The 12221-nt window shown below is 44.3% G+C and overlaps 1 protein-coding gene across 2 annotated transcripts in view; it reads left to right on the plus strand.

Annotated features, from left to right (window-relative positions):
- Positions 1-12221, plus strand: part of sema3h (sema domain, immunoglobulin domain (Ig), short basic domain, secreted, (semaphorin) 3H) — a 35927-nt gene that overhangs the window by 4806 nt on the left and 18900 nt on the right. For both annotated transcript variants that reach the window (XM_048242052.1, XM_048242051.1), the window contains exons 2-4: positions 7576-7730; positions 8895-8957; positions 9935-10054. In XM_048242052.1, coding sequence (XP_048098009.1) covers positions 7576-7730; positions 8895-8957; positions 9935-10054 — 338 coding nt within the window. The remainder of the gene's footprint in view (positions 1-7575; positions 7731-8894; positions 8958-9934; positions 10055-12221) is intronic.

Raw genomic sequence — 12221 nt, forward strand, 5'->3', positions numbered from 1 at the left:
TGTAACTATGCATGTGTTTAGTGTGTGTCTGCGTGTGTGTGTGTGTGTGTGTGTGTGTGTGTGAGAGAGTATATATTTGTCCAGTGTATGTAGTGGGTCATGGGCTGGTTCCTGTATGCGTAGTTGTAAGGACATGTTTCTCAGGCCACTCTAATTGAGTTGTAATTGGGGAAGTGATAACCCCATTTCCACAGGAAGTGTGTCCTGCTTTTCACCGTCCCCTTCTGGTGCGCTGAGCAAAGTCTTCCCCTTGGGAATAGTGCACCAGACAGAGCTTCCCATTGAGAGGAAACTTGCAGACATGTCTGGACACACACACATGGACACATGTGTATTAATACAAACACACACACACACACACACACACACACACACACACACACACACACACACACACACAGAGAGAGAGAGACTAGACACACAGACTAGACTCACAGAAACAGGCTGAAGGATATTTCAATATACCAACAAATCTTATATGTGGCCATGCTCTCTTCCCAATAGTTTATGCTAATTGCAGAGATTAATGATAAACAATAAACTAACTAAAAATAGTTCAGGAGTGATTCTACGGGCTCTATTTTAATGGTCTAAAACGGAAGTGTCTTTGCGCAAAACGCAAGTGACTTTGTGGGCGGATCTTGGGCGCTGATGCTATTTTACCGGCGGGATAATTGACTGTTGCGCCCGGTGCAAAACTAAAATGGGGTGGTCTGAAGTAGCTACATTAATTATGGGTGTGGTTTGGGCGTAACGTGCAATAAACCAATCAGAGCGTCATCTCACATTTCCTTTAACAACAGGCACGCTTGTTCCATAGCTGATTGCTATTATGGTGGCGTATTTGCCAGGTGCAGCCAGGAGCGTTCACAGGGCTATAATCATTGTTCAGTTGGGAACAGTTAGCTATTGATTTTTCCTGTTGACAAAATGTAATGCAGAATTGTCATAAAGACATTCTTTCCGATGTTTTGGGATCACTCTCACTGAATCACGAGGTTATGAATGCCTGGTGATATTTTTGCAATGTACAATGTAATCTAACATAGGCTACTCTCCCGTGCTGCCGCTGGGGCATTTGGGTTAAATGGCATCGGCATGCAATTCAACATCACGTCTCCTTAAGTCCTCTAATATTTTCTAATTTATGTCATCAACACATCCGTGATTCGTGAAAATGTGTATGCTAGATTTATGCCTATTTTTTCACATCTTAAATCTGCTTTTATGTGCTGTTAACCAGCAACCATAGATAGTACAAGAAAGCAGCAAGTATGGCTACAATTTCTGTAATTGCTGCATCCATTCATTGTTATTCTCTCTCCTGCTTAAACAAATGTTGTGCGTGCATTAAGTTGATGATAACGTGTTTACAAACTCTACTTAACAGAAAATATTGTAAATAGCCTACTGTCATGCAATTAATGGGTTAAGCTAATTCACTAACTCAAGACTTCAAGGCCATAATGGATATAAAACGTTTTTTGAAAATAACGAAAGGATGGAGGGAACATAACAAAGCTTGAAGTTATTTCAGATGGGCTACAACAAGGTGGGCAAAATGATGGTGCTTAAAACCTTAGCGCAGGTGGAATAATGCTTAGGCTGATGTTAAAGCGCACCGATGTTTAAAGCCATACACAACGGTAAATTGGAACAAAACTAAAGGTAACTTTAGCCTTTATAGGGCTGTATAAAGTTGTCCAAATTAATAGGTCATAATTAGGCATTGTTGTAGTAAAGATATTGCATGTAGCATTGTACTATATAGGCTACTAAATTTTTAGGCCACCAATGCACGAACAAAACCGGGAAATGGACAAATATTATCAAGGCTTTGAATGTTTCCGTCTGTGCACGGGGGTGTCTGTAGATTGGTGTGCAACGCATTCATTCATGCAGGCCTGTGGTCATGAATGCGCCCTTAAAATAGTATCTGCATTTGTGCCACAGACTTTAGACCAGGGAGTTCCTGGTCTGTGGCGGAATTGTTTTCTAAAACTGCAAAATATCAACAGTGAACGTTTGCGCCGGAACACGCCCCGTCTTTTCACTGAACCGCCCCCTTGGGCGCAATCGAATTCCCTAATTTACAGGCATGTACCTGTGGAGGGAAAATTCCAATATGCGCTGACTGCAAAATAGGAAAGACAAAAGCGCGAGTATACAAAGTCAATTGCGCTGGGACGCAAGATAGAGCCCTACATGTGTCCTTTAGCATAATTTTGTGCATAGTGTCTGTGTGTGTGTGTGTGTGTGTGTGTGTGTGTATTTCTTCTCCTTCCTAGTTGTTTACTCATAAATGCTTTACTTATAAATACAGATAGCTGTATCACCTTAAATGGCCATTGCTGTAATGTAATCAGCTATGATTCACTGAAGGAGGAAATAAACAAAGCTCATTTTATCTGCAGGTCTCCGGTAGTTTTATTACAGCAAACATACTAATGAATATCTGTACTGGAAGCCATTTTGATTAAATGTGCCATTTTGATTAAATAGTGGCACAGCTGGTTGCGGCTCCTGTGCCATAATTGGGTCTACGTACCACAGGGACCCGGGTTTGGGTCTGACCTGGGTCACTTCCTGTCACTCTCTCCACTGTCCTGAAAGGCATAAAAGCCCCATATATACTATGTCTGTGTGTGTGTGTGTGCGTGTGTGCGTGTGTGTGTGTGTGGGTGTGTGGGTGTGTTTGTGTATGTACGCGCATATGTTGTATGTGTGGGCATATGTGTGTGTGTGTGTCTCCTGATACAGGAATGTTCTTAGCTGTATCACACGCCACACATTTGCTCTAATCACATATTCCCACATCAGTGGCTCCCATGACTGAGGTAATCTAATGTTCGTGTGTGTTGTGGTGTCCATGTTTGGGTTTGTCAGTGTGTGTGTGTGTGTGTGTGTGTGTGTGTGTGTGTGTGTCTTTGCATGCCAGTGTTTAAAAATATCCAATACCACCAAGCCAATGTTAGTTTGCCAAGACCAACCCTATAGGGCTGGCATAACTGTGAGTTTGTATGTGTGTGTGTGTGTGTGTGAGTCTGAGCCTGAGCGACCCTAAAATACTCCACATGCCAGTTGCTTGGAGTGAGTCAGCTGAATAGTGAGGTAGTGGTAGTGCGCTTGCATCTTGCATTCTTCCTTTAGATGTAAGGCCACAGGGTCAATTGTCAATTCTCTGAAGGTCAAAGGTCAAGGTGATTTAGACCACCCAGCCTTACTGTGTTTGTCTGAGGACCACTCAACCCCTCATTGTTCCCCATTGTCCCCAACCATCTGAGCTCAACAGCTCACAGTTAATAACACACACACACGCACACACACATGGATACCCACACACTGTTACACACACACGCATGGTAATACCCCCACACACACACACACACAGACACACACCCACACAGACACAGACACACACACACACACACACACACACACACATGAATGCATATGTTTGAATATTCACAGAGAGAGAGACAGAGGGGAGAGAGAGAGAGGAGAGAGAGGATGGAGAGAGAGAGATTTATGACAGACACTAAAGAATACATCCAGGTTCACTCAGTATGTGTTCTTTTGTGACAAATTCACTGTGTGTGAGTGTGAGTACAGTATGTGTGTGTGTGTGTGTGTGTGTGTGTGTGTGTGCTTGACAGAGAGAGAGAGACACACACACACAAACACAGACAGAGAGAGCTAAATCCATCCACTTTTAGAAATAAGCGTGGAATGAATTAGTTGGGATGATGACTGGTTTGGTTTCTGCGATGAGACAAGCACTGCTCTGTCTGCCTACTCTGTGATTCACGGAGTGCTGTGAAGGCAGCACTGCTATTCTCTTCTTCCCTCTCCCTCTCTCTATCTCTCTCTGTATCTCTCTCTCTTTCTCCTCTCTCCTCCTCTGTCTCTCAGTGCTGTCCTTGATAGGCCCATTCAGTAGCCCATTCTCTGCTCTGACCCCCCACACTGACCCCCTGCCATAACTTCCTTTATCACAAACTCCTTCTGACAGCCAGTATTCTTCTCCGTCGCCGTGGAGATGGGGCCCGCAGGGACGGACAGGTGAAATACCATTTCTAATCCCCTGAGGGCTGTACCCCAACCCCAACCCCAACGCCCCACCCCACCACCGGCCTCCCCGGTCCAAATGTCCTCTCATTTACCCCCCGAACCCCCCTGCCACCATGGCCCAACCCACCACAGGGTTGACACGGTCACAGTTGTCAAGGAAACAGCCCCACAGGAAAGGCTGGGTGGGTGCAGCTGGTGTGCCAGGAGTGAGTCAGGATAGTGGCAGGAATGTGTGTGTGTGTGTGTGTGTGTGTGTGTGAGTGAGTATCTCTGTATGATGGTGTATGAATATACAGCAAGTATGCATGTTGGATAGTGAGTGTATGCATGTACATGCAAGTGTGTGTGGTGGTGTGTGTGTCTGCACAGATGTAAAAATGTGTGACTGAGTGTGTGTTTGTGTGTAAGTGTGTGAGTGAGTGAGTGAGCACATGTTTATATATCTACAGCGTGGTTTCAGTGATGATGGACAAAAATGTATTTGCGTGTGTACATGAGGAAGGCTTGTGTTGCTAAATCAGCACACCCCTCCACCACTGTGTGGACCTGAGAATCATGTGTGTTTTATATGGCGCACGCAGAGGAAGGACTCGGTGTGTGTACACATGAGTGTGTGTGTCTGTGTGTGTGTTTGAGTGTGTGAACACATGAAAGTGTGTGTGTGTGTGTGTGTGTGTGTGTGTGTGTGTGTGTGTAGACATGAGAGTGTGTGTTTGTGTAGCGGGCTAAGTGGCAAGAATGTGTTTTTTGTTGATCTGAATAAGAGGCATTCATCTCACACTCAGGCTGACGCAAACCCACAGGGTGCCAAAGCAACAGTCTGTGTGTGTGTCTGCGTGTGGTGTGAGTTTGTGTTGGGGGGGTGGGGGTGTATATTGTGTGTGTATGTGTGTGTGTCAGGATATTAGTGTGAATATCAATATCAATGTGTGCATTACTGTGGTGTTATTGTGGGATATTGCGGTATGCTTTTTGTGTGTGTGTTTTGAATGTGTGTGTTTTCATATGGATGTGGATGTGCATGTTGATATATTAGTGTGAATGTCAGTGTGTGTGTGTTATCGTGTCTCGTGTGTGAGTGAATGTGAAATATGTGTGTGTGTGTGTGTGTGTGTGTGTGTGTGCGTGTGTGTGTGTGTGTATGTAGTTTTGATATGGTTTCTGGGTCATCTGGAGGTGCCTTAGCCCTCCTATCGGTTGCGTGTGTGTGTGGACATCACACACCGCATTATTCTCTCTCTCTTTCTCTCTCTCTCTCTCTCTCTCTCTCTCTCTCTCTCTCTCTCTCTCTCTGTCCAAACCACCTCAGGGGTCAGCCAGTCTACAGTACATTCCGCAGTAATACACAGTCCATTCTCCTCTAGGCATACAGTATTCCTAGTCATTTCTGTGGTGGTATTGGGAGCCGCATCTGTGGTCACTCCATGCTGTGTTGTGTTGTAAGGGGGGACAGTGCACCCAGATGATGGTCAGAGTGATGGACTGGAAGTCTTAGAAATGTTTTGCAAGTGTGTATTTTTGTTAGTGGTAATGATGGACTAATTCGTTTGAATTGATTCAATTATGTCTCCAGTCCAAATGTCTGCTTTTGAGTTGAACAACTTCGCTATGGCTTCCTCCTTTTTAAATAAGCTCAATTTTCCCACACCCCTCATCCCTCCAATCTGTCTTTCTCATGCTTGCTCGCTCTCTTGCCTCTGCATCTCTCTATCTTTCTGTTTCATTTTTCTCTATCTATCTATCTCTCTTTCTTTCTATCTATCTAGGCTCTCCATCTGTCTGTCGCTCTTATCTCTTATTGTCTAAATTATTCATGCACAGTCATAGGCCAGTTTTTCCAGCTTGGTTCCTGATGTCGCAATTTATTGTGAATCCCCTGGTCTCTATCACAGAGGTGTGTGTGTGTGTGTGTGTGTGTGTGTGTGTGTGTGTGTGTGTGTGTGTGTGTGTGTGTGTGTGTGTGTTCAACCTTTGGTAACATTCTCAGACATTTCCTGAAGAATGTCTTAGTATGTGTGTGTGGGTTGGTGATTAGGGTGTGTGTGAGAGATACAGACAGAGAGCAGAGGTGTAGAAGGGGGATCAGAGGAGATGAGCGAAGAGCAGATATTTCGGAGAGGTCGAGTGTGTTTACTGTGGAAGGACATGAGACGACGCCTCACCTTTTAACTGAGAGGGGGAGTGGGCTTACTGTGATATGTGGCCTCACCTGTTGAAATCAGTTTCACAAGGCCTTGGATACTCCTCTACCTCTATATCACTCTTTCAGTCTTCCCCTCTTTTTTTCTTCCTTTTTCCTGTCTTCCTCTCTTTACCTTTCTTTCATCTCTCTTCTTGTTTTTCTCTGGAACATATTCTTGTCTCTTTCTCTGTCTCTGTCACCCTCCCTTCTCTCTTTCTCTATTTCTCTCTGTGTCCACCTCTCTCTCACCTTCTCCCTCATTCTCTCTCACTCTATTTCTCTCTGTCCACCTCTCTCCTTCTCTCTCACACTCTATTTCTCTCTCTGCCCACCTCTCTCCTTCTCTTTCTCTCTATTTCTCTCTGTGCACCTCTCTCTCACCCTCTTCATCCTTCCCCTCCTGGGTGCGTCTCCTGGAGTGCAGTCACACACGTACTCACCCTCTCCCTACGTCTGTAAGATGCCCTATCTCTGTTGTGTAACTCTACCTCTCTTTCATAATTTAGCAGTGGCTTCTCTCTCTCTCTCTCTCTCTTCCTCCCTCTCTCTTGTTCTCTTCTATCCTTCTCTTCATCTTTTGCATTACCCTTGCATTCTTATCCCCTCCTCTCTCATTTCACCCCAACGCTCCTCACACTCCCAGTAACCTCATCCATCTACATCTCTCTCTCTCTCTCTCTCTCTCTCTCTCTCTCTCTCTCTCTCCTCACTCCTTGCTGGTCTGTCCCCTGTGTATAGTATTACAGTAAAATGTGAACTTCAGCATGTGTCTGCTTAGATTGGCAACAAAAGTATGAATAGTTCACATGATAGATGATAACACATTGCAGGTGACAATAACATGAAAGAAATCGATTAACGGTAATGCCTGACCAGTAAGAAAGTGGGTAAATAGACTGATAAATTTGACTGATAATAGTGCAGCACTAGAAGGGATCGTCACCTCCTTTATGGAGATGGATGAGATGTCTGTGCTTAGATTGGCAACAGAAGTAGGAATAGTTCACTTTGATAATAAAGCCTTGCAGGTGTGAATGTGGAATAATAATACTAAAGAGGTTGATTTTCAATAACGCTTTACTGGTTAGAAGGTGTGAGAGGACTTGTAGAATATGTTTTCATTCCTTTTCTATTAACTCTGGTCATGTTTTGTTTTGTTTTACTTGTTATTTCACTTTGTTCTGTCAACGATTTGGTAAAATATTGTACCAGGTTTCATGCCAGGAAAATTAAAGCAACTGTCAGCTGAAGTGATAACAGATTTGACTGATAATGTTTGACTGATGATTAACTGCCCCCCTCCCTGTCCTCCCCGTGTCCAGAGCTGGTGCGTACGGGCCGTCTGCTGTCTCTGCCATTGGCTGCGGGGGACCTGCACGCCCTTCTGCCGGACGAAGATGGCCGACGCCTCTACGTGGCCATGAAGGACAACCTGGTGTCTGCTAACCTGGACGACATAACGCAAAACCCCCGCAAGGTGGACATTCTCACACACACGCACACACACACACACACAGACACGCACGTACGCACACACACACACACACACACACACACACACACACACACAAAGACACGTACGCACACATGCGCGCACACACACACACACAGACACACAGACACACAGCACACAGTACAGTTGTCCACACAATTTCCACTTGCGCATATTTACAGACATTATTGTATTATACTTCCAATATGTGTACAGAAATATTTCTATTACACACACCGATCAACATCCACACCCAAGAACACACACACACACACACAAACAGATAACCCCCCCCCCACCCCACCCCCCCACACACACACACACACACATACTCTGCTCCCCCATGACCAAGCTGTGTGACCCTGCAGCATTCTTACGCTATGAGTCTCACCATCGTCACCCACTTCAAGGGCTGCCAAGGAGTGTGTGTGTGTGTGTGTGTGTGAGTGAGTGTGTGTTAGGGTGTTAAGTGTTAGGGTGTGTGTGAGCATACATATGCATTTGATTTCTTGTTGTTGTGGAATTGATTACATGTTAATTATGCTGAATAGAGAATATGATTATACAATACACTTGTATCTATTGTTTTTGGTTATTATAATACCATGTTGAGCTCACAAGACACACAACACAAACCACATAGACACACAAAGAGAGGGCAACACATAGATTGAGCGATAGATAGACACAGAGTGAGAAAGAGAGAGAGAGAGAGAGAGAGAGAGAGAGTGGGGGAGGGAGAGAGAGGGAGAGGGGGAGGAAAGGAGAGAGAGAGAAAGAGAGAGCTACAGAAATTAAGAGATAGGGGAACATTTACAGTAAGGGGGAGAGAGATGAGAGAAATAGATATGGAAACAAAAAGAGAGAGGAGGTGAGGAAGACAGGAAGAGAGAGGAGGTGAGGAAGACAGGGAGGAGAGATAGGAAGATGACAGAGTCCACAGCTTACCAGAAATCACCCCAATTGATCTCTTTTCCGAGCATCTCTTAAAACTCACAAAAACATGAGCCATTGTGACTCATCCAAACTGAGAAAATATGTGTGTGCACGTGTGTGTGGTGTGTATGTGTGTGTGTGTGTGTGTGTGTGTGTGTGTGTGTGTGTGTGTGTGTAAGAGGTTGTTGTTGTAAAAGTCTCTATTCTTCACAGCTGTACTGGCCAGCCAGTCCGGATCGGATCCAAGAGTGTCTGATGGCAGGAAAGGACCTGGAGGTGAGACACACCCACACACATTTTAACCATTTATTCATGTTATGAGGAAAATGGTACAGTGACACAAATATTAAGGATGCAGTAGAATACATACGCAAATTCATGGACCAGTTCATTCAATAAGCATAATACTCAGTTCTTAAGGGTATAAGTAGCAACGTCTTCGCCATATGTGGCGGCTGCCAATAATAGCAGAGATGGCACAGTATTTTGCAAGCCGTTTAGCCCTCTTTTTGGCCATCCTAAGCTGTTGCAGCCCTCTTACTACCAACCTGCAACCTGTGTGTGTGTCCTAGGCTGCTGAACATGAACACAAGTAGTCTGCATCTAGTGTAGCTCTGAGATGGTGTTAGGAGTAGTTGGTATTTAACTACCTTGGTGTAGAAAGCCTCCTCCATGCTAGAATCAAAGATGCAGCCTAGCACACACACACACACACACACACACACACACACACACACACACACACACACACACACACACACACACACAAATCCTCACACACACACACACAAAGAGAAAACTCAAGGCAAAGTGATACTTTGTCAACAGGTGGGCTGAAATCTGTACAGGATTAGCACCACCTAACGTCTCTCTTATTTCACCCACGTCAGGGCAGCCCACCTTCCAGGCCCCAGACAGCCTCACCCACATACCCACTACATGTGTTCTATCCGTGGATAACACCCTGTACAGCACAAATGGTTTTGCTTTGAGTTGGCCACATTGTCCTTTAAATTCTGTTCTCTCAGATGCAATGTTTAATTATTAACCATTTGGCTACTGGTAACTTCAGCTAACATAGTGATTTCAATGGCAGGCGTCTCAGGTGATGTGCAGCCTGGGGATTCTCAGTAGGTGTGTGTAATTGGAGAATCCTGAATGAGCCTCGGTCAGCCCGACTTGATAAATTAATAAGTGTTTTGGCTGGGCTTCAGACCCGTGGTCTGACCACTCCTGTGCTTCCTTCTGCGCAGCTGGAGTGTGGCAACTTCCTGCGAGTGCTGCAGCCGTACAACGCCACCCATCTGTACGTGTGCGGCACCGGCGCCTTCAACCCGCGCTGCACCTTCCTCCCTACCAGCGTCTTCCTCAAGGTACAACAAACTACATCACCCAGAATGCACCTGCTTGTGCAGCCACTCGTGTCCACAGTCAGTAGTGCACTCACAGTATTTGTCCTTTGCTAACTATAGTTCTGGTCCTTTCTCTGTATTCCACCATGTTGTTAAAGGAGATGTGTGTAAAAAAATGTTTGTAAGTATAATCATTCCAAATGAACAAGAAATAGTCACAAAATGTGGAGATAACCATATTGAGGCTATTTCAAAATCACTTATTAAATTAAATTAGATTCAACTTTATTACCATTGTGCAGAGTGCAAGTACAAAGACAATGAAATGCATATAATACCTAGATGCTCTGTGTCCTCTAAATCTACATCCTTTAAAGAAAGCATGTAGTGTTGCGCGGGTCAGGGGTTTTTATGACCCGTACCCTACCGACCCATTAGGAGATCCAGTCCATCAATATATGCCTTAAACATTGACCCAAATCTGACACAACCTGCAAATCGCTAATTTTAACGATAAGTGGCCAAACGTGATTGCAACCATATAATGGAGTAGGTGTAATAACCTATACAGTATATGGTAATAATGTTTCCTTATTTTACAAGACGAGACGCTCATGTAACAAATTTAAATAAGAGCACTTTTCAATGCTTGGGACAATCCAAGGTAGTCTAAAACATACATGTAACCTGGTCTAAAACATACTTTAGACATGTAACCTAGTCTAAAACATACATGTAACCTTTTCTAAAACATACATGTAACCTGGTCTAAAACATACTTTAGACATGTAACCTAGTCTAAAACATACATCAAAACTGGTTATTACAGTTTAAAGCTTTTGGGCTTAAGCAACAAAATAAGCAGCTGTTTATCCGACACACACACACACACACACACACACACACACACACACACACACTGGCACATTCCACCCCCTCCCCCAACACACACACCAACACACAGTAGCAATGGAGGAAGATAAAATTAAGAAGGAAAGAAAGAAGAATAAACCTGCCTAGTGGCTGTCTCCTGCTTTATGGGATTCTGTGACATATCGTGCCGCTAGTGCTAGTAAGGTTGGGTACTCTCCTAATAAGTATTTAATTTGAGAGTCATTGTGTAAATTTGGGATTATTTTTTCACATTTTGTGAAACATACTGATCAAATGTTTTACATTTTTTACAATGTTTTTTTACAATGTCTTGTGTGCAGCATGTGTATACCCTCTCCTCTTTTGGTTACCATGTTTCCTTGTGGTGGCCTCTCTCTATGGCCAATGTGTGGTCACTAAGTCTGTACCTAGTGACGGTTTTCAGATCCGGGGGTCTCTCTCTCTCTCTCTCTCTCTCTCTCTCTCTCTCTCTCTCTCTCTCTCTCTCTCTCTCTCTCTCCCTCACACACAAAACATACATTTCTTTTACATTTCTCACCCAATTCTGTATAACTCAGAACGCTGAGATCTAGCAATCTTACCTGCACCTGCCTAACCCACAGGTCAACCTGTTTCACACACGTGAGCTACGGGTTGACCTGTCACCTGTGCCTCACGGGTAGCATGCTAACTAGTCCCAGACTGTCTCTCTACCGTGTGTCTCGTGTCTTGTCTTACCACTCTGTACGTCAATGGCGCTGTATCAAATACAATGGAAGTCAAAGAAGGAGTCTTGTCGTGAGCGTAATGCTGCGTTCCAAAACAACTCAAATCAAACCGAATTCTCCACACACCCCTTTAATTGTAATAAGTGCATGGTTCATGTGGAGGGGACTAAGCCAATGGACACGGTGCTTTGAACAGACTGCCCTGCAGCAGGTTGATCCTCAGACATTTTTCGCACTCTTTAAAGAGATTAGACCGACTTTAGGTCGGGAAAACATCAGTGGCATTACCCGTCTGTATGTCTGATTAATTTTAAACCACATACATGTGTGTGTGTGTGTGTGTGTGTGTGTGTGTGTGTGTGTGTGTGTGTGTGTGTGTGTGTGTGTGTATATATATGTATGTGTCTACCAGTGTTAGTATATGAGTGGATGTGCACGTGTATATACTGATACTGTACATGTGAGTGTGTCTGTCCTTCGTGTGTGTGTGTGTGTGTGTGTGTGTGTGTGTGTGTGTGTGTGTGTGTGTGTGTGTGTGCATATGTGTGTGTGTGTGTGTGTGTCTGTCCTGTGTGTGTTTATTACAC

The sequence above is a fragment of the Alosa alosa genome, chromosome 4, assembly GCF_017589495.1.
Source record: "Alosa alosa isolate M-15738 ecotype Scorff River chromosome 4, AALO_Geno_1.1, whole genome shotgun sequence".
Taxonomy (NCBI): Eukaryota; Metazoa; Chordata; class Actinopteri; order Clupeiformes; family Clupeidae; genus Alosa; species Alosa alosa.